This window comes from Ostrinia nubilalis, chromosome Z (assembly GCF_963855985.1).
Source record: "Ostrinia nubilalis chromosome Z, ilOstNubi1.1, whole genome shotgun sequence".
In the NCBI taxonomy this organism is placed as follows: Eukaryota; Metazoa; Arthropoda; class Insecta; order Lepidoptera; family Crambidae; genus Ostrinia; species Ostrinia nubilalis.
Window position 1 is genome coordinate 12,288,273 of NC_087119.1, and position 27,947 is coordinate 12,316,219.

At 37.0% G+C, this 27,947-nt stretch overlaps 1 protein-coding gene and 1 long non-coding RNA gene across 2 annotated transcripts in view; both read right to left on the minus strand.

Annotated features, from left to right (window-relative positions):
• LOC135086772 (uncharacterized) overlaps nt 1-27,947 on the minus strand; it is a 371,747-nt gene that overhangs the window by 162,629 nt on the left and 181,171 nt on the right. The gene's annotated exons all lie outside the window — the stretch shown is intronic.
• On the minus strand, nt 22-27,936 carry LOC135086947 (tetratricopeptide repeat protein 39B-like). Its single transcript, XM_063981771.1, has 19 exons — nt 27,822-27,936; nt 21,246-21,296; nt 20,450-20,561; nt 19,876-19,910; nt 19,277-19,378; nt 15,686-15,869; nt 15,209-15,366; nt 13,574-13,739; nt 10,829-10,990; nt 10,028-10,191; nt 9,349-9,510; nt 9,058-9,163; nt 8,767-8,897; nt 8,476-8,581; nt 8,182-8,315; nt 6,201-6,390; nt 5,470-5,630; nt 4,486-4,605; nt 22-3,863 (listed from the first exon to the last, which is right to left on the minus strand). The coding sequence occupies exons 3-19, from the start codon at nt 20,555-20,557 to the stop codon at nt 3,740-3,742; spliced, it is 2,313 nt and encodes a 770-aa protein (XP_063837841.1). The 5' UTR covers nt 20,558-20,561; nt 21,246-21,296; nt 27,822-27,936; the 3' UTR covers nt 22-3,739.

The following is a 27,947-nucleotide window of genomic DNA, read 5'->3' on the forward strand; positions in this document are numbered from 1 at the left end:
GTCAGTAAAAAAAAGGTAAGATTAAATACATCAATACTTTATTTTCTACGTTCATTCGAAAATACCAGATTTCTACATTATAAAAATAGGTGTATCAAGTCTATTGGGAACAAAGTAATATATTTATACAAAATATTACATAAGTAAACTCGTATTTTAATTAGTAAGTACATTAAACATGTACATAATATTTTACTGGACAGTTCGTTGTGGTCACCACGACTTTTTACCAGACTATGGCGTCTCTAAATGTTACGTGGAAAGTAATATTTTATGTGCCTCCGTAGCGCCTAAAATTCATCGGATTTTGATGAATGAAATGTCGTTTGATTCGATAATAATGGCCTGGGTAACATATTATGTACATAGGCTACATTATGTTAAATACGTGACTGTCAAAAATATTATCTAAATAAAATACGAACTGTCATAATAACATATGTATTGGGTTACCATTTTTTGGATTTGTTCAAATTGAAACATCTTAAGATTAAGATGAAAATAACTATAACGCAATTTGTATAAATTATGCTAAACGCATATTTCAGTTTGTGACCAATTTGTCCGGGTTTTTGATAAAACTGTTCAAGATGGTAACCACAATACATAAGTAAGGGATACTACTAAGTCGACAATTGCATAAATTCGTTATTTAGGCTTACCAGTACCAGTATAAAAAACAATAAATCTTAACAACAAAGTTAACTTAATTAATAATGTACTCTGAATAATTTAAAAGTATTTGGAAGATCATTATGGTATACATAAATCATTACAATAATAAGAAACAACGTATTGATGTAGTTTTCCCTAGGCAAGGCCGGCAGGCTCAAATAAAGTAACGCCTGATTTCTCCTGTGAGTCTATTAGGCTACTTTCATAAAAAATAACTTTTAGTCCGCCAATTATTTTATCAAAAAATATTGAACACATACTATATTTTTATTTGTCAAACAAACAAGTAATTTTGAAGTTATGGTGCGTTGAAGTTCCCCGTGACGTCAGAAAGTGCTACACTTTTAAGCACTTCTTGACGTTATGGGCCTCTTCATACGAACTTTGGCGCGCTTTATCTCTTTCAAATTTCGTTAGTTTGAAAAATACGTGTCGAGTATTTTTTGTTCAGTAAAGTGACGGACTAATTCAAACTCTTGCTCTTTTTACCCAGGAAACTACTAAGTACTAGGCCTGGATCAAGCAAAAGGAAATTTTTAAGGGGTTTTGTCTGGCATTATCTGAAATATGTATGGTTATATGGTGGGTATGTGATTATAGTATATTGGTTTGAATATTGAGATTTTACTAGTTACAGTTTATTTAAAAAGTGTTCTTAATGCATTATTAACATTATGTAATAAGTTTCACAAAAATGGAATGTTCTACTGGGTGACACTTATAGTGACACATAAATACTGGCAATTTACATACATTATTAGGCGTAAGTACAAGCCATTATCTGTATTTTTAAATAATATAATATCCGAATATTCAATAAATAACAATATTTTATAAAAATGCAGTTATTGTACTTTCCCACAAAATCCTACTTGAAAGTAGATATTCTAATTTATTAACAACTAGCGACTTCACCCGGCTTTTAACGGGTTTAAACGAATAAACAACAAACACAACTTGTTTATAATTAAAATAATATTAACACATAAGTACAATCAAATGTAATGGCATATAGGAATACCTTATTAAAATTAGGAAACGCATTGTTTAAATATATACGTTTACTTGTATTTTTGTACTAGGTATACATATCTATATGTAAACCACAATATTGGCGATATACGAGGCATATAAAAATATATCATTTAGCCATAGTACATTTTGTATATTTTAAACGATGTCGTTCAATTGGTGCACGTAAAAATGATTTGCCAATAATAAATAATATAACATAACATTTACAAAATTGTTAAAAAATATAACACAATAATTTCTACATAAAAAAGTAGACCAACAAAAGATTCAAATTAAATCAGTGAATTAAATAGTGCACTAACAAAGTCAGAATAAAATTCAATCCACAAAATACACAGTACACAGAGATTGTCAAGGTATTGTCAATGAATGCGTTGGTATTCAACATTCGGTAATTAATTATAATAATACCTCACATTAAAGACCTAAAATATTATTAGTAGAACCTTTATTCAAATTACTATGATGCCAAGAAAAAGGAAACAGGTTCAGAAAATAATAGTGTTAATACAAGTACAATACAGGCTGAAGAAATCTTTTAACAAGCATTCTGGTTTGTCATTAAATAATTATTGTTATTATAGTTAAGTATAACAATATAAGTTTAACATACACAGAGATTCAGTTTAAAAACACGAATTGGTTATTATGTACCTACTATCAATATAACTTAATTCATAACATAATTGCAAAAATACATGTATAGACGGTCGATTTTTAGAAGTAAGGGTAATATGTAGCTTCATAGAAGCCTATTTTCTAATTTTAGAGATATACATACATATTTAATATTTAAATAAAAAAAGTACGGTATCTAGAAACTGAGCAAATTAACCGCCTTTAAGAATTAATCCGAATTGACTTATTTCTTATGGTTAACATAATAATTATGTACCATATTCAAATATGTTTTAGTTTAGAATATCAGAAATCCTTGGTTTATTATATATTTCTTTGATAATCATAAAGGATATGCTCATGAGACAGTGATCAGGTATATTTTGTAGGTACGTAATATTATTTTCAGTGCACTTAATATATTAGAAACTTTTCAAATCCTGTATACGTAGCAATCCGTAGGAAGGTAAGTTAGAATTTATCTACCATTGAAGAGTACCAAGCTACAGTGTGAATCTTTTTGTGTGCAGAGACTGTCACACGTGACGTCACATTAATCAAATTTATTTCGTATCGAATCAAAATTCTTTCGTAAAATGATTGTAATTTAATTGAAACTTGCAGTCAGTGCTGGTTTACACAAGTCATGGACAGCTTTTCAGATTCAGGACGTTAATATTTTCTAAGAAACTTATTTAAATATAATTTGGCATCTAAAGTAGGTAATTCGTTCGAGCCAAACATACATCATTTAAATGTTATAACTAAAATTAAAATTCGAGATATATTGTACGTCAGTCGTTAATCTGTTTCACTATTTTGTACAATGTAATTTTATTTCTATAATGACGTATCTATATATTTTAGAATCTTTGTCTACTTACATAAAGTAAAACATTGTGTACGTTCAAGAAATTCACGCAAAGGCAGTTGTTACGAAAGCGTTGTTTGGGTATACATATTATAGAAAATATAGTTCAAACTTCAAATGGATACTATTATAATGCCTATGTAATATAAAGGGTTATATAAAAAGTATAAAAGTAGGGCACCATTTATAATGGCAGCTACGAGAAGACGTAAGCAATATGATTGATTCAATGATGTTAATTTGATTTGGTATAAGCGGGAAATATTCGAATGGTTGTTAGGGCGTCTACAATATGCTGCAAAGTGCCGCGCTGCGGCCACGCATCAGTTCATCGATCGACTAGTGACTGCGCTCACGTGTTTTTTGCCGAAAATCCTTTTTCGTTTTAATAGTAATACTAAGAGCAGTGTTTCTTCGTCAAAGTCCATCGTGCAACTAAATGTATAACACTACGATTCTCAAGCTTAGCGACAGCAGTGCGGCTTCAGTGCTGCACCCTGCGGCAAATTTGAAGGCGCCCTTAATCGCAGGGTTGTCAGTTTACACGCTGGTGGTGGCTTTGCTGGAGGCCGAGTTATCGGGGGAGCTGCTCTTGACCAGTTGCATCTTGGAATGCATGCGGAAGTGTAACCTCGACTCCAGGGAATATCCCGAATATTTTTTCCTGAAATGGAAACAATACGTTTTTGAGGGTATTGAAATTACGCCGGAGACAATTTGCCAACATTTTTGTTAATTGTATAACGGTAATTTATTGCTAATGGATAATGCTGTAGGGTGACACCTGTCATTTAAATCACGCCAATCAAGTTCCATAATTTGTCGTGCTTCATTTAGCTAGAGGTGACGCATCTGCAGTTGTCTTATCATAGATCTTTCTACAAGTCTTATTATCAGTTTAGGAAATTAAAACGAGTTATACGTCTAAAATAATTATGTCTTTTGATGCTTCTAAAAACGTTTAACATTCATAAATTTTTCTAAGATCTTAAGAAATGAGGTATTTTATTAATCGTTAATACCTTCGAGGCATTGAAAATCGTTAATTGCTATATAAAGTTGTCCATTATCTAATCATGTCAAACTGCCATATTGGAGCGTACGGACATACAAAATAATGATGAGTTTTTCCAGAAGGTTGGTACCGGCTGCTAGCGACGGTAAAAGAAGTGGAAGATCGTTATTTGAGACTTTCCTTGGCGAAAGACGTCCTGCAGTAGACTTCTATGGGTAGTAGTAGTAGTAGTAGGCTGAAAGTTGGCTGAGGCTGAGGTTTTTTTCCTTACCTGGCATCCTGAAGCATTTGTATGGCGCGGTCTTTGTTGCCAAGGTGATAATGGCACATGGCCATTTCAGCGACCGAGTACGGAAGCAAGAAAGTGTCCTCTTTTATGTCATTCTTCAATCTGAAAAAAAAGAACAATGAAAAAATTATAATGATTTTACATCCCAAATTGTCATATTTTACAATCAATATGTATTTTTAATTTTTATTCAAAGAACAACGAGATATTTTTAGAAATAATTCTGGTAAGTGAAATGGTAACGTAAAATGTAAATGAAAGACGTCCTTGCAAAAAGTATGGAATCGCCCTATTTGTTTCGAGCGATCGTAAGAACTAAATTACTAAAAAATGTAGAAGATAAGTATCCTTATTCACGTAACAAAACTTCAACGACAACAAAACACTGAGTTGCGATCTTATCGAGTAATCGTTCTATCAAAATGACCCTTGTGAATACGGATTTAGAACTGTTTTTCAATGGGACGACTTCTGAACGGCAGCGAGATCTTGCCTGTCAGAATACGTGAATTAGGCCACAGGTCAGTGCCTAAAGATGGATGGATATGTAGTTTCGGTTATGGATACAGTTACGGATATAGAAATAATATTATACCGGTTTCGGTTACGGTTACGGATATTTTTTTATTTCGGATATCCGAAAGTTTCGGTTACGGTTACGGATATCTGTACTTTAGAATGCAGTTTGCAATAGTTGTTCCAACACAGTTCATTCATAGCCGCACACTTCACATCGAATGAAAAGTAATAAAAGAATAAAAAAATGATTCTAGATGGCACTATAATATTGGTAAATCAGGCTGTTATGCCTTTACATAATAATGCTATACAAAAAAAAACAATTTAAACTGCCTACATCCGAAACTTTTGAATCGGTTACGGTTTCGATATTTTTTTATTTCGGATATCCGAAAGTTTCGGTTACGGTTACGGATATAAATAACATCCCTGGCCTGGAGTACTCACTGGAACACCGAGTCGAGGGTCTCGAGCGCCAGCCGCGGCAGCCCCATGGCGGCGAGGCAGCAGCCGTGTAGATAGCGCAGGAGCGCGCGGTTGTCCGCGTCGTAGCCAGCCATCCACTCTTGCGGGCCTGACTCCAGCCGGTCGCGAGTCGACTCGATCAGCTGTCAATGTGCATGAGGGTTAATGAAACAAAACGGTGCAAGTTCTCTCAAGAAGCAGGCCTAGTCTGTAAACTGCCTCGATATGGTCTCGGTCAAGAAGACGCGCAATCCGCAATCCTCATCGTGAGTTGGTTCCCGCTGAAAACCAGCTTCTCGAATTGCTGAGTAGACGCCTCTTCAGCATAGCTTCTAGGTTAATGTTATGTACTGTATTCTTATACTGAATAAAGTATTCTTATTCTTAAATCCGCGCAACGTCTCAATAATGAGCCACATCATCGAATTCATCAAGGGAAAAGGGGGGAATCATTATTTTGAATGTTCTGATAACTTGAAATATACATTTTACCACATGTGCAAAAGTAACGAAGCCATAACCTGACCTAAAAAAAGTTTACTTTGAGAATGCAAGCCATAACATAAGCGACTGTGCACACTGGGCGACAAGAAGTCGCGGAGACGCGACGGCGCGACGACAGCGAATGTATGAAATGTCTCAAATGTAGGGCGCGCGCGTCTCGTCTGTCGCCCAGTGTGCGCTGTCGCCAACTCAAAAAAACAAATGTCTACCTTGAGAATGCTCTGCGCGCCGCGGTTGTTCTTGGCCAGAATATGGAACATGTTCCAGAGACAGAGCAGCTCGACGCCGGGCAGGATGAGCTGCCCGCCCTGCGCCACGTAGCGCGCGCACCGCTTGATCATGAACTTCTCCATCGGCAGCGACTTGCCGGCGATGCGCTGCTTGTAGAACGACGCGTTCCTGGAAGTTACGTGTGAGGTTGGAACAAAAGAACACAAGTTGACAGCGGATTTACACATTGTGCTTGTACGCTAACAATTTCTTCCAGAAACGCGTTGTACAGTCAAATAGTTCGTGACACCCAAAGTAGCCAAAAAGTACGCAACACGTCTTTGATATAATTAGGCTGAGTTGCACCACCTAACTTCATCCACGAAGACGCACCCCACCAATTTTTGGTCGATGGAAGCGTTGTTGTAGTGTGCGTGTGCACTCGATAATTTAGCGTGTACCGATAAATGACTCAAACATTAGCGGGAGAATCGTGGGGCGCGTCTTCGTGGATGGCACGATCGTCGGTGTTTTTTGTATGAAGTTTGACAGATTTTTGACGTTTGTCCAAGTTAAAGTAAGAAGGTGCTCAGCCTTAGAATAAATGTTGTCAAATTTTCGGTCACTTTGAGTGTCACGAACTTACCTAAACTAACTACTAACTACAACGCGTTACTGGAAGTGAATTATTGGGAGTGAGCGCTTCTAGCGGCGGATTTACACATTTGTGCTGTTGTGCTTGTAGAATGATGCGTCCTAGAATTTACATTTGACATGGGGGCAAGAGAACAAAAGTAACAGCTACATCATCGACCCATGGCGTTTGAAACTATTGACCAGAGTTTAGGGAGTAGGGTGACCATGCCATCGAAGATCTTTTTAACATGAAGTTAGACCACATTTTGTCATCAGTACAGGTTGTTTTATATCTCCTCCGATCCTCGATACTTATCCTAGACTAGTTCGTCTGACGTATTTAATTTGTTCGTATTTGGGAGGAATCACAAAACAACGGATTGTAAGTGCTTCCAGGTTTCTTTAAACATTAATCTTTAATTTTGTTTATCACATAGATACATAGACCCAAATAATAATGTGGACCTGTTAGATAATAAATTAGCAACACAAAGTTATTTTTACGCGTTATTATTACACGTACTCAAGTAGTAGTGGGTTGGAAGTTGGAGCCTCTTTAACACAGATTGAAGTTAACCTAAAGTGACCTTTCTTGATTGTAAGGAATGATAACTCCTGTTGTAATAGAAACTATACATAATTTACTAATTTATTTGACACATTTACTATCAGATTATGACTTGACATTTCAACAGGAGATCAACATGTTTTTGTGTGTTATAAAAACATTTGTTTGTTTTGTCACCAAGTAACGTTTAGTGAAAATACCTATATTTTTGATTAACATTCTTTTGAAATTATATTTTGTTTACTCGAGGGCAATGACCGACCCACTTAAGAGCCGCGTAGCCGGCCGAGTTCTAACTGCTGATAAAGTAATACATAATAGGTAAATATAACACAAGCTACACTTTGTGAAGCAAAATCCTGTGGCTGACACCTTTTACAGAGGTAGCGCCCAAAAGATAAGGAGACGTTAAAGTGCCCCATATGGGCTACCTTTTTTAAAATATTTTTGACGTTCATAAGTTCCAAAATACTGGTCAAAATTGAATAAATATTTTTGACTTGATATCAATGTGGATATCAAGCATGTAGTTATGGCGCAGAGTAAAATGTCCTCAAGCTGAGCCGCGATCTTCGTACCGCCTTGAGTCAATGAATGTCGTGTTGTTGTTGTTTTGTATAAAGGGATAAGCTATAAAGTGAGTGATATGAACTGTCAATTGCGGATGATGGCCGAGTTCCAAACGTGATTTGTTTCAAGTACACGTTAATTAATTTTTTTCGTTAATATAGGAGTCTCCTCGGTCAGCGTCAGTCGTCGTCAGCTGGCGGGGTTACCTGAGCAGCTCGTTGCACTGCTGCCTCTCGGCCGCGGTCAGCTTGTCGCCCAGCTGCAGCAGCATGGCGGCGCGCGTGTAGGAGTAGACGGTGCGCGACCAGGAGTCTCCTCGGTCAGCGTCAGTCGTCGTCAGCTGGCGGGGTTACCTGAGCAGCTCGTTGCACTGCTGCCTCTCGGCCGCGGTCAGCTTGTCGCCCAGCTGCAGCAGCATGGCGGCGCGCGTGTAGGAGTAGACGGTGCGCGACCAGGAGTCTCCTCGGTCAGCGTCAGTCGTCGTCAGCTGGCGGGGTTACCTGAGCAGCTCGTTGCACTGCTGCCTCTCGGCCGCGGTCAGCTTGTCGCCCAGCTGCAGCAGCATGGCGGCGCGCGTGTAGGAGTAGACGGTGCGCGACCAGGAGTCTTCTCGGTCAGCGCCAGTCGTCAGCTGGCGGGGTTACCTGAGCAGCTCGTTGCACTGCTGCCTCTCGGCCGCGGTCAGCTTGTCGCCCAGCTGCAGCAGCATGGCGGCGCGCGTGTAGGAGTAGACGGTGCGCGACCAGGAGTCTCCTCGGTCAGCGTCAGTCGTCGTCAGCTGGCGGGGTTACCTGAGCAGCTCGTTGCACTGCTGCCTCTCGGCCGCGGTCAGCTTGTCGCCCAGCTGCAGCAGCATGGCGGCGCGCGTGTAGGAGTAGACGGTGCGCGACCAGGAGTCTTCTCGGTCAGCGCCAGTCGTCAGCTGGCGGGGTTACCTGAGCAGCTCGTTGCACTGCTGCCTCTCGGCCGCGGTCAGCTTGTCGCCCAGCTGCAGCAGCATGGCGGCGCGCGTGTAGGAGTAGACGGTGCGCGACCAGGAGTCTCCTCGGTCAGCGTCAGTCGTCGTCAGCTGGCGGGGTTACCTGAGCAGCTCGTTGCACTGCTGCCTCTCGGCCGCGGTCAGCTTGTCGCCCAGCTGCAGCAGCATGGCGGCGCGCGTGTAGGAGTAGACGGTGCGCGACCAGGAGTCTTCTCGGTCAGCGCCAGTCGTCAGCTGGCGGGGTTACCTGAGCAGCTCGTTGCACTGCTGCCTCTCGGCCGCGGTCAGCTTGTCGCCCAGCTGCAGCAGCATGGCGGCGCGCGTGTAGGAGTAGACGGTGCGCGACCAGGAGTCTCCTCGGTCAGCGTCAGTCGTCGTCAGCTGGCGGGGTTACCTGAGCAGCTCGTTGCACTGCTGCCTCTCGGCCGCGGTCAGCTTGTCGCCCAGCTGCAGCAGCATGGCGGCGCGCGTGTAGGAGTAGACGGTGCGCGACCAGGAGCTCTCCTCGATCAGCTTGCCGGCGTATAAGGCGGCCTCGCGCCAGTCCATCATAAGCCTGGCAGGACGATTAAACCGTAAAAAATAAATTCACATAAATGATTAATAATGTTTTTTATGGTTTAATTGTACAATAAAAATGTATCTGATGTTTATCGACTGTTTTAATAAGAAGTCGATTAAAATATTAGGAGTAAACTTGAGACTATATTAAGCTTTCATAACCAGCTCTGGGTCACAATCAGCTAGTGGGCATCCGTGAAAAATTAAATTAATTACAGGAAAAAACATCATTAATTTCTTATACGCCACGCCTTCAAAATTTATTTCAGTAGAACTTTGAACTATAAGAGGCTGGTAGATCTATTCTCATAAATAAAACGCTGGCTTAAGCCTTATTTTAAATACAAGTCATCACTTAGCACAAAAGCACGCGGGAGTCATCCGGCGCGCGTCCCTCTGACGTTTCTAGTGTGACACTGACATTACGTCACTGTCACTATGACAGCAGCTCATTGGCTATAACGGTACCGTTATTTTAACATTATAGATTTTTCACAATTATCAGAACTTACCCGTTAACCCACATGATCTCCCAGTAGCAGACGTGGCGGAACTGCTTCCACGTCTCCTGGTTGAGGACGACGCGGTTGTAGGTCGCGATGGCCGGCTCGAACAGGCCCCGCAGGAGTTCCAGACGCCCCTTGAAAACCAGGAACCACACGCTGTTCGGGTACACCTGGAAAATAATATCCTGTTAGGAAGAAGGCACACGGTGCGATGCGGTCGCGGCGCGGCGCCGGAGCGATGTCGCTGCGGCGTCCTGCATATAAAAATCAATGATATGCCAGACAGTGCGTTCCGCCGCACCGCAAGAACACCGCCACTTCGATTGAGCGAGACGGTGCCGTATTGCGGCGCCGCATACCACATGTGTACAATAACAGTGATGCGACAAAATGTTTGCGGTGCGGCGACGCACCTATATCATGCGTTGTAAATTAACGCAGCAAACGCGGTGTCATAGGTCAATGATCAACGCGATGTGACACGACGCGACGCAACAGGGCTAGTAGACTACGTTATAACACGTGACGTAAATGAACAAAGGGCTACAGACAATATTCTATCGGAACCATTTCCACCTCTAGTTCTCACCGCTACAACTTCTGTGTAGCTAGGATCTGCAGCTTGACCTCCAATAAAACCCAAAAAGTATTTATATCAATTAATATTCGATCGTAAGCTAAAGATAACGATGAGTTAACCCTATAACAGTCATAACATAATCAATTTTTTGACCTTAAAACAAGAGAATAAGGTTAAAAGTATGTTGGGAACCATATTCCCACTTCCATATAGGGTTAAGTAAATACCTTAAGTTCCTTCTTGAGGATCTTCTCGCATATTTGCAGGTCGCCAGTAGAGCCGATGAAGTGGCAGATGACGAGGTGGTAACCAAGGAGTGTGAGATCGCAGAGAACTGATCTCATCCCGGGCGCGCGGGAGCCAGCCTCCAGCTCAGCTAAGCCGAGAGCCTGAAAGCAACAATTTGATTATTATGTGTCCACGAAACCACCTATAATAACCGATTCTTTGCAAACACCTAAACGCCTCAACGCACGGTGGATCGAGCCCATACAAGGTGTTGGACATGGTGCTTTAAATGCAACTACTTAAAACAAGATTGATTTGCATATAAATTGAAAGATGAGACTTCATTCTATCAAATATCACTAATATCAAGTCATGATCTACTATCATAGTTATGTGGTGCGACCGTAAAGTGAACAAAGTCAAAATCATGGATTTTCTGACTTCTGTTTGTATTGTCAATTTATCCAATTTCGTTCACTGGTTTTATGTTATTACTTATTAATGTATTAGCTTATACCTTTATCTTAATCTGTGTGTTAAAATGAGTGCCTAAAAAACTTCTAGCTTGGCTATTTTGACGTATTTTTAAAAGGTATTTTTTTAAATGAAAACTGCGTGTTTTAGTTGACATCTTGGGCGATCTTTAACAAACCATGAATGAGAGATGATAGATGACAACGTGGGCGATATTATTACTCAGTTTTTAGACCCTTATTCATCCCTATTTTCGAGAAAATCACAAAAAACTAAATAAAAGCGCCTCATTTTTCCGCATAGCAAAATTAACTTAGGTAAAATTCGTTACACTAAAATAATGTCAGGTAAACCAAAGATGTTTATTTTGGTTTATGAGTTGTTTATCATGTGCAATTCAGTAAAAATACTCATTAAAATGAAAAACCTCAAGTCAAATAGAGATTTGTATGCATTATTAAAAACCACGATGAAAGATCGCGCTAGTTCTTTAGCTAGGATACTAGAGCTGTTTTCGCATACACTCTCTTCAGATAAACACAGGTAAGTACTAACGTAGTTAATAGGTACTTTATGAACATAAAGAAATACTATAAAACAGATATAGTAAAAAAATCATATTGTCATCATCTCAAAAGATTGTCGTTGAATTTAGTACATACCATACATACATTTTGTATGTATTTTTTTCTTAATTTATGATTGTGTTAGGTAGGTATTGAGTTACACATTTTATTTATCAGATAACTATAAAAAAAAAAACAATAATTTCATTGACACTGTTTGTCGCAAGAAGAAGTAGTGTCATTATAATGAGAACCAGTTTTTAGCTACAAACGTAGATTGGCTTAGGCAATCTGTTGATTGGAGTCAGTTTTGTAGTCCGCTAAGTCCCTATAAAATTGCATTAGTATGTATCTAACAGCTAACAGAATATAAAATCAAGCTCGACAAAATCGAACAAAGTGATTGTGTGCAATGAAAAATCAGGCGTTTGCAAAAACATTTCTTTCATAATTTTAACACTTAATGAGAATAAATTTAGAGTATTGTTAGATTATGTATCTAACAGTTAACAGAATATGAAATCAAGCTCGACAAAATCGAACAAAGTGATTGTGTGCAATGAAAAATCAGGCGTTTACAAAAATATTTCTTTAATAATTTTAACACTTAATGAGAATAAATTTAGAGTATTCTTAGACTATGTTACTCTTTAAATATGGAAACAGACCAAAATGAGTGAGTATTTGCTTTTAATTGAACAATAAATACAAGATTTTCATCACTATATTTTAAGAATTTTTTTCACTTATATTAATTGCCATCTAATAAGTAAAATCTATCACATTAGAAAGATAAACTTGTCAACATTACACTGTAAAAATTTGAAGTTACTACGTTGACGCAATCTCATTTTATTTTAAAAACACTGAGTAAGGAAGCGATGTCCAACGCTTTGTATGGGCTCGATCCAGTGTGCAACGTGACCACGACCGCTCTGCCAAGAGCGTAACGAATAAGAAGAAGAAAAAACGTCTTTATATCAACTAAAATAAAAAGACACGGGACATTTATGAATGAGTCTTTGTATCAATTCCATTTTATTCATTTATTTATTCAGGAGAACCAGGGTTTTACAGTGTGTATGTTGCTTAAGACATAAATTAATTATTGAATGTATGAATTATTGAATAATGTATGGATAAAATGTATAAATGAAACGACTTTTTTTCCAGCTGTCAGAGTGAAGTGTGATTTTATTTTGTTTGTAAGAAAAAGTAAAAAAACATTAAAAACTCTTTTGTTGGTTCTCAACAGTGTATTATGTAATAACAAATTAGGCAACGGGTAAACCACTTTTAGGTTCCCACAGGTTTTCCAAGGATTCCCGCAACCTTCACCAGCTGACCTAGGATGCACGCTGCCATAATATGGTCTGATCTTATCATTGATTTTAGGCTACACATGTTCTCGTATTCGCTTATCGTGTAAAATCAATAAAACGATATATGACACGCATTCTAGGCAGGTCCTGCAGGTCGCTTGACCACATTATGGTAGCCACTCGAGAAGTAATCCATTCATATACATATACATACATTTAAAAGAATTAATCGATACAGAAAATAAAGAATGAAAAGAAAAAGAAAGAGAGTCAGGGTTAGTTGTACAGATAAATAAAATAAACACTTAATATGTACAGATAAACACTTAATGCAATAAAAAATTTGAATAAAACTGCGATGTATTGTCGTTACAAACCTGACCTTGTTCCCGGAGAAGCCCACGAACTCCAGCAGGCTGATGATCTTCGGCGGCAGCAGCGAGATCATCAGGTTGAAGGTAGCCGTTCCGAGCCGCACGCCGCTGTGGAAATGGATCTTGGACTCTTCATTATCCCACCTCTTTTTCTCTAGAATCTTCGCGCAGTCTCTGGAAGAAAACATGAAGTTAAACCACAGAATAATAATAAGTACTACGTACAGAAGCTTTACTTCGACTTCGCGAAGGTATTTGAAAAAAAATATGTTCAATTTCATTGACCATATGGTGTAATTTAGCTTGTCTGGGGTGGTTAAACGGAGCGGAGGAGAGAGAGGCGATAGTTGGGTCGGGCTGTTAATTAGTATGAACATGTATGAAAGTGCGCACATTTATTTATTTAAAAGACTTTATTGCACACACATAAGAATGTTCCGTACAAAAAGGCGAGTTTAATGCCATAAGGCATTCTCTCTCACATTGGTATCGGCCGATTTTTCATACAAATTAGAATCGGGCCCAACTATCGGCCGACAAAAAGTTTGTAGTCTGCGGGGAGTCTTAATAAAAAAATATGTAGGTATAAGTATGTATTCAGTTTGAATAACTTTGATCATTATTATAAATGTTCGCATTTATTTACAACGGAAGTAGCCTGGTTACAATATTTTATCAGTGTCAATGTAATAATAATAATTAAGAATCTAAATAGTGAATCATTTCTAAAGTTGTTAAGGAAAGTTTACACAACTTCCTTATTTTTAAATATGTATGTTGCAGTTGGTGTACCTAACGAACGTAGGTACTTACATTGTACACTTGTAATTGTAGGTATGTATGTAAGATGTGTCTTTATTTTCTATTTTCAATGTCTTGTAATATTTCCTTTGTTAATGTATATTTCCGAGTTACGCAATTTATCTGCATTTACGCATTTTAAATATTCTAGTAATTACCAGTAGCGTGAGCAAAAGAAACTAATTTGACTCTTTAAGATTTGCAATATAATGCAATCTAAATGAACAATTTAGGTACATAAGTGTAAAGATAACGCGTTTCTAATGCAAAACAACTAAACTTGACCTTGACTTCTCACATCACAATAATACTTATCTTAATCTTGAATAAGTATAGTTTCTTAAGCGACAATCTGTAGAACGAACGACGGTAAGTTAAATTAAACGCTATGGCATCTATACATTTGTAATAGATGCGAATTTGCAATGTAAATGTTAGTCTGAATTTCTGTTAACTGTAAAAGTCATAAACGGTTTGTTTATGAAAATTAAAGGCCATCTCGAATAGAGCTATAAGGAAATAAGTTTGTTAGTAAGAAACATCGTGGTTTCAACGTTTCAAGTATTTTTTTTTATAAAAGAACTTAACATTTTGTTAATTGATCAAGAAATCCAGTTTTTTATCAAGTCCTATTTGGTTTGGTTTAGATTTTGTGTTATCAATTGGTCTCTAAATTAGTATAGTTAGGATATTTACTGGTATACGGTCAGGTTTTCGATTGTAATGTTGAATAGATAGTCATAATTGGCGTTCAAATTTTTTAAAGTAATTACCTACATTGTAACCTTGGTGTTTATTGTGCTGAGTGCTATTGACAAACAAATTAATTTCGATATATTTACTTGTAACTGTTGTAACAGCTTTTGACTTTGATAGTCCCTTTAATCAAGCCGGTCAGGTCCTCGCCCTCCATTATTGTCATGGCGGCTTGCAGTAGAAGGGCTTCAGCGTAACATAGCTCGGCGTGAGCTTCCATGTCAGTGTACGAACTGTAATTGGGCTGTAAGAAATATAAGCTTTAAATCACATGGTCATTGTAAAGAAATAAAAACAGAACAGAAGAGATTTTTGTAATACGACCATTTTTGCGGCAAGATGCTACAAATTGTTTGCTGAGCAAAACCAAAAATGATATATTAGCATTTGTGCTGTTTTAGCTGCAAGGAATGTGTTGACTCACGTTGGTTACAATGTTACACATTGGCGAGATATCTGATGATGTCGATAAGATAAGGAAACAACTCTTATGTATTGTAAGATAAACCTTAACTCTGAAATAATATCAAGATTAGTATTGTTTGATGGTAAGATTAGCTAACCTTTTTGATAATGGTCCCAATGCTCTCGACAAGCGTGAAATTCCGCCTGTGTTGGTTGCATAAATTAATGCAGATCTTCAGTGCTGATAACGCGCGATTGATTTGCCCGTGATCAAAGGTAAGAATGGCGGGAATGAACTCAAAAATGGACGCCCCTAAGCTGTGGTATAGGGACGTGCGACACCTGAAAACATGAAAGTTGATATTTATTGTGAAAAATCAGAGAAAAGATAGAAGATAAGATAAAATCTGGGACGGAACAAAAAACAGAATATGTAGCAAGCTAAAGTAACTATGTGCCAGTCATACCTATCTGCCACAGAACCGATTAAAGGTGGAGATTTTAGGTTAGAGAATTAAGACTGTAATGAGACTATGTCTCGGAAAATAGATGGATATTTTTTTAAATGAAAAAATTGATTGAAAATATGATAAAATACATAAACTATTCCAGATTGAAGCTTAAGATGACTTATGAATTAAAATATATGTAGATGCAACGAACATCCTTAATGTTATCGAAGTCAGTCGATTTACTGGTGGTCGCCAGTCGCCACTACCAATTACCAGTTCTGTGACCGATGTGGTCTACTCATCTAAATATATAAAAGGAGAAACTGACTGACTGACTGACTGACAGATCAACGCACAGCCTAAACGGTTAAACGTAGGCACTTGAAATTTGGAAGGGACGTAGTTTAGGTACCGTAGAGGTGCACTAAGAAAGGAATTCCCGAAATTCCCACGGGAACGGGAATTAGCGGGAAAATACTTTTGTATGAAAAATCTAAACCGCTTAAGTTAGACGCTTGAAATTTGGTATGCAGGTACCTTAGTAAACTTAAAGCTTAGGTACAACAGGATACCGCAAAATTCCCACGGGAACGGGAGTTAGCGGGAAAAAACATATGTATGAAAAAATCTAAACTGCGTAAGATAGACGCTTGAAATTTGGCATGCAGGTACCTTAGTAAACTTAAAGCTTAGTTACAACAGGATATTGCAAAAATCTTACGGGAACGGGAGTTAGCGGGAAAAAACATTTGTATGAAAAAAATCTAAACCGCTTAGGATAGATGAAGGGGGTAAAACGGGATCCACGCGTACGAAGTCGCGGGCGGCCGCTAGCTATCATCTATCTATCTATATATTCTATATAAATAAAAATGAATTGCTGTTCGTTAGTCTGATTAAAACTCGAGAACGGCTGGGCCGATTGTGCTGATTTTGGTTTTAAAATGTTTGTCGTAGCAGGCCTGGCTCACTCCGCGTGGTACATCCGTTATTTACCTACAGCGAAGCGCCCCGCCGGCGGGTATTATATCAGTCGAGTGTCACAAGCGCGCCCGTCCGGGACTTGATGTTTTGCCTTTAATAAATAATTTCTTTTCGGCCTATGTTCAGCAGTGGACGTCCTGTGGCTGAACTGATGATGATGATGATGAAATAATTTCTTGTGAATACAATTCATGACGTTTTAAGAATTTTATCGTTAAAATATTACCTATTACCTTTCCGTGTAGGTAAATAAAACGGAAGAGTAACATCGGGACACCAAATTACGACTAGCTCTTTTTTTAAAATAGTTCTTTTATAGGTGTACCAGAATCTCATGGCAAACAAAAATATTGGAAAAGTGTGTTTTTCATATGGCAATTGTCTATGGTTTAATTGTCACCTGTCAAAGAAAATTATGAAATCTGTCAGCCGCTGCAAAAATTTTGTAATCTCTTCTTGACTATTTGTTATTTTTGTGAAAAAGTCGAAAAAGCTCAAGCAAATCATATTGTTTTCAATATGAATTGGAAAATAAGGCATAATTCAAAGTCAATCTTTGATTCTAAAGCGCGTCGTCGAGTTGACAGTAAGTTGGACTGAAATGTTTTGATACATTGCCTGTTTTCACCATCAATCCCTAATTTTTAAGTGACCCCTATGGTAACACATAACAGGAATTTTGTTTCCAAAGGGGTCACTTAAAAATTAGGGATCGATGGTGAAAACGGGCATAAAGTTTATTTTACCCAATTACGTCACAAGGAGGGTTATGTTTTTTTATATTATTCTTAATAGCTGCTTTATCGGGGTTTTCAGGTATATCTCACAAATTGGTGCAGGGGAATGGTCAAAATGTTATGACCATGTAAAGAAAATTGAAAAAGATTTTATCTCTTTATTTTGATCATCTATTGAAGAACAAGAAATTGCAAGTGGAGTTCTTAGAATCGTTTTCTAGTTCTGAATGAAGTGATAAGTTAAAAGTATGATGCATAATAAAATTTGTTACATAAAGTATTATGCATACGATTTATTTATTTTTCAAGACATTTTCCCGATGTATAACAACATTCTTCATACACATACCTACCTAAAATGTATATTCGTACTTCATGTTCATTAATATGATCTTTTTATTTGTAAGGAATATCCTATACAGGGTGTTAGGTAAATGGGTATATGAGCCTGAGCATTGATATCTTCATTTTAATTATTTTAATTTTCATACAAATCGGATTTTATAAAATTTATTTTGTATGAAAATTAAAAAAAATAAAATGATGATATCGAATTTCTGACTTCACCATACCATTTATATGACCATGTTAACATGGGCTAGTGTCGGCTCATATATCCATTTACCTAACACCCTGTATACAACTAAATATTAAAGTCATAAAAGTAAAAAATTAAACAGTATCAAGATCGTTTATTCCAATTTCCCCAGTATTGCTCTCAACAAAGTTTATTTTCCCTATTTGCCATGAGATTCTGGTACACCTATACCATAATGCACCCCAACAATATTCAGGAAAAAATAAATTGTTGCCAAAGTACAGCGAGTAACATTGGAGTAAGTTTGTGCAAAGCCAAATACAAACATGATTTTCGGGTGACGCCTCTCGTTCTAGGATGAAGCCGTTTCGTGTTTGCGTAATAAGTAGGTAGGTATGATGTCATTCTTTCTTCTATGGTAGTAGGTATGTTTAATTTATTTATCTTATTTTAAAATAGGTATGAATGAAGACATTGTATTAAAATAAGTACTTTTTTATCTTAAGTAGGTATATTTAAAATGTTATTTTTTACAAAGGTAAAATAACAGTAATACTTACGTACATACGTACCTCATTACAAATACCTAAGTAGATTAATTCTATTTTTTTCACTAGATGATGTCTAGCAACCCTAACAGCGTAAGAAGAGTTCAGAGACACGCTTTAGAAAAAGACAAAACTTGTAGGTGAATAAAATTGTAGGTACGTAGTGCTATGCGAGCTGAATTACACTGTATCGCGTCGTAGCAAGACTCGCATTTATTTAAATCGTCTTGCGGAGTAATCCTTCTGTAGGTACTACTATTATTTATTCTGTGGTCGTAGTCCAGGGTAGGTCTAAACGGTGAGCAAATACGCGCGCGATATTGTTTTTCTGTGACTGACAAAATTCCACGCGGGCGAAGCCGCGGGCGGAAAGCTAGTAGCCATATAAGTGAGCAACTCAAAAAGGCATGTCAGTTTAAAAAGCCAATTGAGTTTAACAATTAAAAACAACAACAATACTCTGAAATGGAGTAACAAATTAAGGACATACCATGGCGACATGATGTCCATAGCCCCCACTAAATCGTTATTAAAGAATTTTCTAATGGCAACCTCACAGTCTTCAAATGCTAGTTGCAAGTCCATGTCACATCTGTAGATGAAAACAAATCATTTATATAACAAGAAGAAGAAATATATATTTGGAAGACGTTTGATTAACTGAAATTAGAAAATGATTAAACTTTTGCCTCCCCGAACATAATCACGTTGTTGGCCCACGTGCCCTGAGTTAAAAGCCCACCTCGCGTTTCTCTGCAGAGCAATTACAGGTGAAGCCATATAAATTAAAGGCAAATAAGTACCACAATATTTTTCCAGTAATTACGATTAAGGCCCGGCTTCCACCAAGAGCAAAGCGGAGAAGTGTTTTGAATAATCAATCAAATTTCATTATTTCCACTTCTCTTCTCCGCACCGGACAGATCCGCCGCTGTCAAATTCTAGAATAATTTGAAGGCCCGACACTTCTCCGCTCCGCTGTACCTTGGTGGAAACCGGGCTTAATAAAAATAATCATGGTAATGTGATTTAATTTTTATTTCATTACATTATTGCTTGAAGGAAAGTAAATTAATTTGCTATACTAACTTGGACTGCTCTGCGACTGCGTCAACGAAGTCATCCTGAAAAACAGGAAGTAATTTTTCATGAAAATACCTAAATAATTTAATTGGAAATTAAGCTAAATAATGAAGTCTATTGTGAGGTATATCCCATCACAATGATTAGAAAAAAAGTAGGTCAAATAATAAAAAAAAATACACATTTACATTTGTAACAGGTTCGCTCATTTGATTAGCTTTTGATACAATGTGAGCGCAAATGTTCACAGTTCTTTTAGTGTCTCATTTTTGGTCGTGTTATTGCAATAAAATGAAGTTATGACCTTTAAAATGGTAAAATTTGGTTCCTAGACCAAATAAGTATCCAGTTTGTTTGTGCACTTGATAGGTACTGGAGCGCGGATACGGGACTATTCCCACCGCTGCAACTCCTGTGTAGCCAGGATCTACAGCTTGATCGCCAATAAAACCCCAACCAGTGAAGATCAAGTTTTTCCCGGGGGAAAGTTAATCCGTCATTGGACTCGCAACGAAATTAATCAGACAGAAGAAAAAAAGAAAAGAAATAAAGCATTAGTTTAAAAATGACTCTGACTCACAACATCGTCGAAGTCCTCGGAGGCGAGAGGAGGAATGCCACCCTCCCGAAAGGCCGCAGGCAGACGGGACGGAGTGAGAGTGGGAGCACTTTCTTGTTTCAGCGCCATTTTCCTGTTATTGATTTAAAACACGATTTTTGTTTATCGTTTACATTTTTAAACATAATTCTCTATTTTCAACCGACTTCAAAAAAAGGAGGAGGTTCTCAATTCGACCCGTATGTTTTATGTAGTATTAATCAAGGTTATCGAAAAACTGGCTACTGATCCCGAAAGTATTGTAATTCACGGGCATTAATTCTATAGCCTCTCTTCTGTATACCCGAATTAAAATTAAAATAATTTTAAATACAAGAATATAAACTCGACGACAAGGTTGCCTAAATATTCAAGTAAAGAAGATTACATGCAGATTTATTTTTATATCTCGTTAGAATCCACATAAAATTAGATAACTAATAAAGGTATATGCATTAGTTTCCCATGCGCTCATTCATTTGTTGAAGTCAGTTCCGGAGTTGGTAACAAACTACAGTGTATATCAGATTATTGCAAAATTGCACCTGTTACGACTGCTTAGATGCCACGAGCTTAGCTTGATATGCCGCCTGACATTATGTTGCTGCACTTTTTTAATTTCGTTAATGCACTCGTTTTGTCTTTTAAAACAGGATATAGCTAAATTATTAAAACATTTTGCATAAAATAACATATTTGGTTTTAAATTAGCATTACCCATCGGGTGGCATAACATAGTGAACATACATTATAAAAAAATATCAAGTAAAATACCAACCTATCGAGTTTATATGGCGTGTTGAACTCTATATCTTGCGCATCATCTCACCTGAAACCAAAAGAAATACTGACTTTACAATCGGAATTACAATGGGTTTTTCATTTAGAAGTTGTGAAAGTTTTTTTTATTGTTGTTTACATAATTATTATTTTTCTTCAAATTCATCAACGTCCAGTTGAAGTCGTTATCTACGCGTAATAAAAGAAGAATGAATTATGTAAAATAAATTTAGCGAAATATTTGTAAAGTATTATTAAACAAACAATAAAACTCCTAAGTTGCGCTAATATGCCAAGTCAATCTGTGATAAAAGATTTGTTAGATGCATTTTCCAATATTTTTATTTACTTGTATAAAAATTTCCGAACACCTTTATTATCTGTATTTCTTTTTAACGCACGTAAAATTTCGTAGTCTTTCATTTTACTTGGGGCAAAACTTCTAATTCGTTTGTTGTGACCCTGTTTGTAATTTTGTATCAGCTTGACGGTCAGCCAGCATCAGCGCGATTCTAAAACCAACCTCACTGATATTTAAAATTTCGTATCGACAAAAATAAACATGAAAATAAAAGATTCCATACAAAATTGTAAACAAGGTCACAACAAACGAATAAGAAGTTTTGCCCCAAGTAAAATGAACGACTACGAAATTTTGCGTGCGTTAAAAGGAAATACAGAGCAAAAAGGCGTTCGGAAATTTTTATACAAGTAAATAAATATTCCAGGAATTTTTCTACAGCGCAAAAACTCGATCGGCATTTTTTATACAAGAAAATATAAATATTGGAAAATGCATCTAACAATAACTTTAAGACTGTTTTATGTCCCAAATAAATGAAAAAAAAAAAAAAACAAATCATTATGAAACCTCGAAAAAAGAAATAGCCTGTTCTTGCTCAACATCTACTCGTATCTCCATACTAGGAGATAGAGTAAGATATAAAACTTCGAAGAAAGAAATAGGCTAGTTGAACTAATCACGATGTCACGGGCACCGACTAATGCACATAATAATACATAAAATCTTGAAATGGTCTATCAGCGTAAAAACGCTATCATTGCGATGGCAAGATTTTTGCTATTACGTCAACAACAACGTTACAATCAACAACTTCGCGATTTTCATTTTGATTATTGCGTATAATTTTAATTCGCTTGGCTTCGCAAAATTCATGATAAGGCCACCAGTTACATTTGTGGGACGTGTTAGAAATAATTTAAACTGGTTACAAATTAGTAATCGGGTCGACCATTTTGCATTGCCACGTCTTTGATGGCGGGGCTATTAATAAAACATTACGTCTGTATCAAAAACCATATTATAACCTTTAGCATTGAGGCTCAAGACTGACTTCCGTACGGGGCGCGAGGTATCATTAACATATTCGTTAGAACAAAAGAGCTCTTGAGAATAAGTGGGCAAAAATTTAAGTTTCAATGACGTCTTATAACTACAAATGTGAAAAACAATCTTGTTTTGAGTTGTAAATTTTTCTACTCCTAATTATTTCTTGAGCTCGATGATGATAATGATGATTTCAGGGAAAAATTGCAGATCAAATTGTTGATTTATGAGTAGGTTCATCACAACAACATATTATTACAAAAAATAAAATTGTAAAATGAAAGCAGCTTGGAGGTCAGGTTAAGAAGCCTATTATGTTTTTTTTTTCTGTTGGTTGATTACTAAAAGAGCTAGATTAAAAAGTAATTTCAAAAACACAATAAAACGACTTAAAAACAGATACCTATTGAAAATAAACTTTTTTTTAGAACTAAATTCATGTCAATTGCAATGATGAGGTCGAAGGTTTAATAACATAAGTAATTAATAAGTCATTATACGTAATAGTGTTTTTTTTTTCGTCGCTAATCTAAATATTGATTATCAAAATGTTCAAAATAGCTTAACTTTTATTAATGTGGCTAACTGCCTAACATATTATGTACTACATTACTAGCAAGTTAGCAACCTAGCAAGCGTATGTAGCTTGATTTGTTATGGTAGCCCTACATATTTTTCTTGTGTGACGATATCAGACAGAAGAAATCCTTATTTTAAACTACTTCAAGATGTGTTAGAATTAAATTATGTAATTACTTGTTTGTTCTCGAAAAAGGTGCTGTTTGTTCCTTTAATACGAACGGCAGGTCTTGTGTGTGTCACGTTTTTGTTATAATAGCAAGAAAATAGCTCTATTCTCGTCGCTTATGTGGGCGGTTGCCTGCCTACACTTTGTATGGACGTCTTTTTCTAATTTATCCCGTCCTACACTTTATGTTACAAAAATAAGTCCGGCCCGGGAAAATAACTGGGAACATCATCGATCGACTTCTAAGCTATTTATGTATGAGTCACAGAAATAATGTTACATTTGTGACGGATTCAATTTCGCGACCGCATCCATAAGTCTCCAAATACAGAGTCTAATGTTGAAGCAACAGTATTTAGCTTGATTTGCCATCGTCTGTCAAAAGCAGTGCAGCAGCAACGAATTTATTGAATCGATTTATTAATGTTATGTCATTGTAATATTTGTAATACTGGTACTGTTTTTTGGAATTACGAGTAATTAATTAATTAACTTTAATCATAGCCAAAATTATCACAAAGTGAATTATTTACGCTGCCTGAACGAACGTTATATAAATGGCTTTATGCATACTGGAGAACCTTTCCAAAGAACGTAATGGTATTGCATAGAAAAGATACTAGGTACAAAATAGGTACAGTACACAAGTAAAGGGTTATGTCACGGTAATATATATGTAGATAGTATTACCGTGGAAATGTGGTTTAGGTATGACCCATGTATGTATAGCAACGGGTCGTTACACGAGATTTAATTGCAGAGCGTAGACACGTGTAACATAGCGGTTCGTAAATGACATTTCGCTGAAGCAATCAATTCAGTTGTGCACTCATTTCCTGCAAAAGCTTTATTCTAATCATAACGTACACTGCATGGTACAATAGGATGGTATCGATAATAATCGACTATCGAGGGAATGTGTGAAGGAATGAAGTATGAGATGGGAAGCGCCCATCTCTAAAGAATTCTGTTATATTTAAGTGGATGATTCAATCATTTTCGTGTAGGTTTACCTACCGATTACAGCCTGAAGATTTTTCCTTTGACGAACTGTAAAAATACGGGAGCGAAACCAAGGGCAATGATCAGTGAAAAGGTAGCCTACCTCATAAGCTAAAACCTTTTTGTATTTATTTATTGAAAAATTGTAACAAAAGTCAATTTATTTTTTAATCCATATGACTAAAAGCATTAGCAAGGTACAGCAACGGTATTCCGTATAAATAAGGTGTGTATTTGCTTATCGCCTTTGGTGTTCTAGTGAAAGTGACGGGCAAATGCGTACGCAAAACCACTAAACTTTCTCTTATACATGTGGATATCTTACTTTTATTTATACGAAATACGAGTGAACACGTCAAGAAAATTCGCACAGCTTAGTACCTACCTACTTACATTAAAAATAATATGATCGATTGTTTAACCAATAATAATACCTTAAACGTTAATTTATTGTTTCGTTTACATTTATGTACTGTTTAATAAAAGCCATGTTATCTGGGTAGGTTCGCCTTTTTCTGCATCTTTTTTCGTATTAGCTGATTTTGATTAATAACACATCCATACACAAAATCTATACTAATATTATAAATGCGAAAGTAACTCTGTCTGTCTTGCTTTCACGCCTAAACCACTGAACCGATTTTGATGAAATTTGGCATAGAGATAGTTTGAGTTTCGGGGAAGGACATAGGATAGTTTTTATCCCGGTTTTTGAAACAGGGACGCGCGCGATAAAGTTTTTCTGTGACAGACAAAATTCCACGCGGGCGAAGCCGCGGGCGGAAAGCTAGTTAGAACTATTTAGATCAGGGGTTCCCTAACTTATATGAGACGCGCCCTCTTTCGACCTTACAAAAATTCATTAATTTCTGTGTTGCATATTAGTGCCTATTTCTTTCGACTGTATCTTTTTCAAAGGGTAGGGCGTCGTGACAAAATACTAAAATTGTAACTGCGTCACGGGATGCAAAGATTGGGACATTGGGAGCTCCTGTCATAGGATCCTCTAAGTATCATAAGTATTTAAATATGATTATTATGTCTTTTGTAATCCAAATATTTCAAAAACTTGAACAAAATTTTAAGGATTTATCAATAACATGTTTTGACATATTAATTTTATTTCACCTAGTGAAAACATACAACTGTTTACTGTAGACGATTTTTAATTTAAGACCACCATACGCAAACAATTCGTAGGTAGGTACCTATCTATTGATTTGCCAATTACCATACAGATTGCTGTAATGTTAATGGTGTATGTAGGTAGGTATGTAGAGACATTATGAAGAGATGTATGAAATCAATGACGCAATTAGGATCTGCTTATTTTTTTGAACTTTAACACTACCTAGAGATATACTCCTAACAATAGAGCTAATACTATGCATAATAAGTTTCTTGAGTTTCTGATAACTGAAATTATTAACAATTCATAATATCTTCAAGAATTAGGTAACCTTAGGAAATTCCTCAGAAGGAAGAATATTGTGGATAATCATTAATCAATAATAATAAATCATACTGTTTAGTATAATTATGTCTGCATGAAGCTCCTAAGAGATAAGTATCTGAGTCAGAATAGATCTTTTTCAAACACCTTTAATATTTACCTCAATAATAAAATAACAACAAAAATCAAGTCTTACAAGCAATGTATATTGTCCTACACATGCACATCTTCTCTTACTACAAAACAGATTGTGTATGTGTCATACAGAGAGCCATGAAATGTGTTGATTAAATTTTAATTGTTGATACATCTTTTGCTGATAAAAGAATAAAGAATGTTATGATGTCAGCAGGTGAAATATGAGCTTAAGTGGGGCTTGGGCAGACAATTTGTTAAAAGGCATGAAGACAATAGAAAAATCCATGGCTTGGAGAATAAAGACCACCACACAGTGTATAGTCATACACACTTAATCAGTTGGCTAATTTAATGGCCTCATTGGAAAAAATGAGATTGAATGTTACAACTTACAATAGTCATAAGGAGGCCTTGTGCCCAAAAGAAAGTTTAACCAGTAGGCTATGTAGGCTGGACCCTTTTTTTTTACGTCGGGAAATGCTTTGCGCATACCCACTGGTCGATGGGGACGGCCAGTGGGTTATGTGGGACTCTCCCCGCCGACCCATTAAAGGCAGGGCCTACCCATTATAACCCAACGGTTTCCACCAGAGCCCAAAGAAACGGAGCCGCGAGTTATTATCCTAGTTGGACATTCGTCCGCAGCTCCGCCTCAGGCTAGAGGCTCTCCGGCTTCGAGGGAACCCCCAATCCCCTCCTCCAGTTGTTATTTAAAGAGGTTTTCTCCTCGCGGCCCTGGTACGATAGGACCCCGGGCCCGCCGTAGCGGGTTACGGTCTGCTCCATGCCGCTAATCAGTCAGCTCTGCTGATCAGAGAAGTACCGAGAGTGGCCCTCCTAAGAATGGGCCTGAGCAAACACCCCGCCAGCTCCCACCTTTTTAAAGATGTCCCCTGAATTGTGGCCCGAGCTAATGCCTCGATGGTCCCCGGCCCTCTCAATTGTGGGTTACAAGTTGCCCGACGGGCCCGCTGAGTTAACAAGAATGTAGGCTGGATCCTAGGGCAGCAGATTTTAGGGTAGACAAAGGTTGGTGTAAAGTGCTCCTTAAGGGCTACCCCTCTAATTTTTAACATCAATTCAATGGATGCAATCACAAAGAGCAGCCTCAGTTTGATTACACAACCTCTGCATGCATTTACAGAAAAAGCCTTTTTAACCCAACTATTGTCTGCTTAATTCAACTATTGTATTAAATATGTTTTCTATGTGATGTGCTGCAATAAAAGTGTTGAGTAGATGATTTATTTATGATTCTACCATGAAAAAAATAAAAGTGTGTAACCTGTGTAACACAGTCTTTTACATTTAATTCATACAGTATGGAATTCAGTAACAAACAGATCAAATATTTTTTCGAAATCTTCATTAAGTTGTAATTAGAGAAAGGAAAGTGGTGTAAAATTTCAAATAAATTCTATCAAAATTGAAAGTTGTTAAGTGGATTAGATTAACCTTTATTTCACTTGAGAATATGAGCTAGGTATTGATTTTTTAAAGCTTTTTTGTCTCAAACATCACGTCATTAAGATTTCTGGGTATTAGGAGATAAGGGTAAAAATTTTGATTTGAGTCGCCTATGAACAGCTATCACTAGCAGAAAAACACAAGTCTGGAATCAATACTGATCATAGATATTAATCAATAATTTGTACAAAACTGTGTTTGATGAATAAAAGTAAATTTTTAGTCTTATTTAACGGCGTATTCTTCTAATGAACTACGAGATCTAATCAGCAATAATTTGTTCGTAATTAAAATAATACGTAAGTATTCATGTTATACTTACGTAAATCTATAGCTGGACGAATGAGTTGCTGAACCTTTACACTTGCAAATACTTCATAAAATATCGAACTAACTTCAGATATTTGTAGGTACATACCTAATTAAATTAAGCTGAGCTGAAGACCAGATAGAAAATTTGTGTAATTGGACTCGTTCGTCGAATAAACACGGACCGCTCACAAAACAGATGATTAGCACTCCTCTCCACACCAGTCAAGTGACA

Excerpts from the sequence above, each read along its gene's own strand:
- LOC135086947 (XM_063981771.1), bottom strand. The coding sequence starts at position 20,557 with ATGGCGCTGAAACAAGAAAGTGCTCCCACTCTCACTCCGTCCCGTCTG. Across the intron at positions 15,870-19,276 it reads ATGGACATCATGTCGCCATG|GTGTCGCACGTCCCTATACC; the intron begins GTATGTCCTTAA and ends TCATGTTTTCAG. Across the intron at positions 10,192-10,828 it reads TCCTCAAGAAGGAACTTAAG|GTGTACCCGAACAGCGTGTG; the intron begins GTATTTACTTAA and ends ATTATTTTCCAG.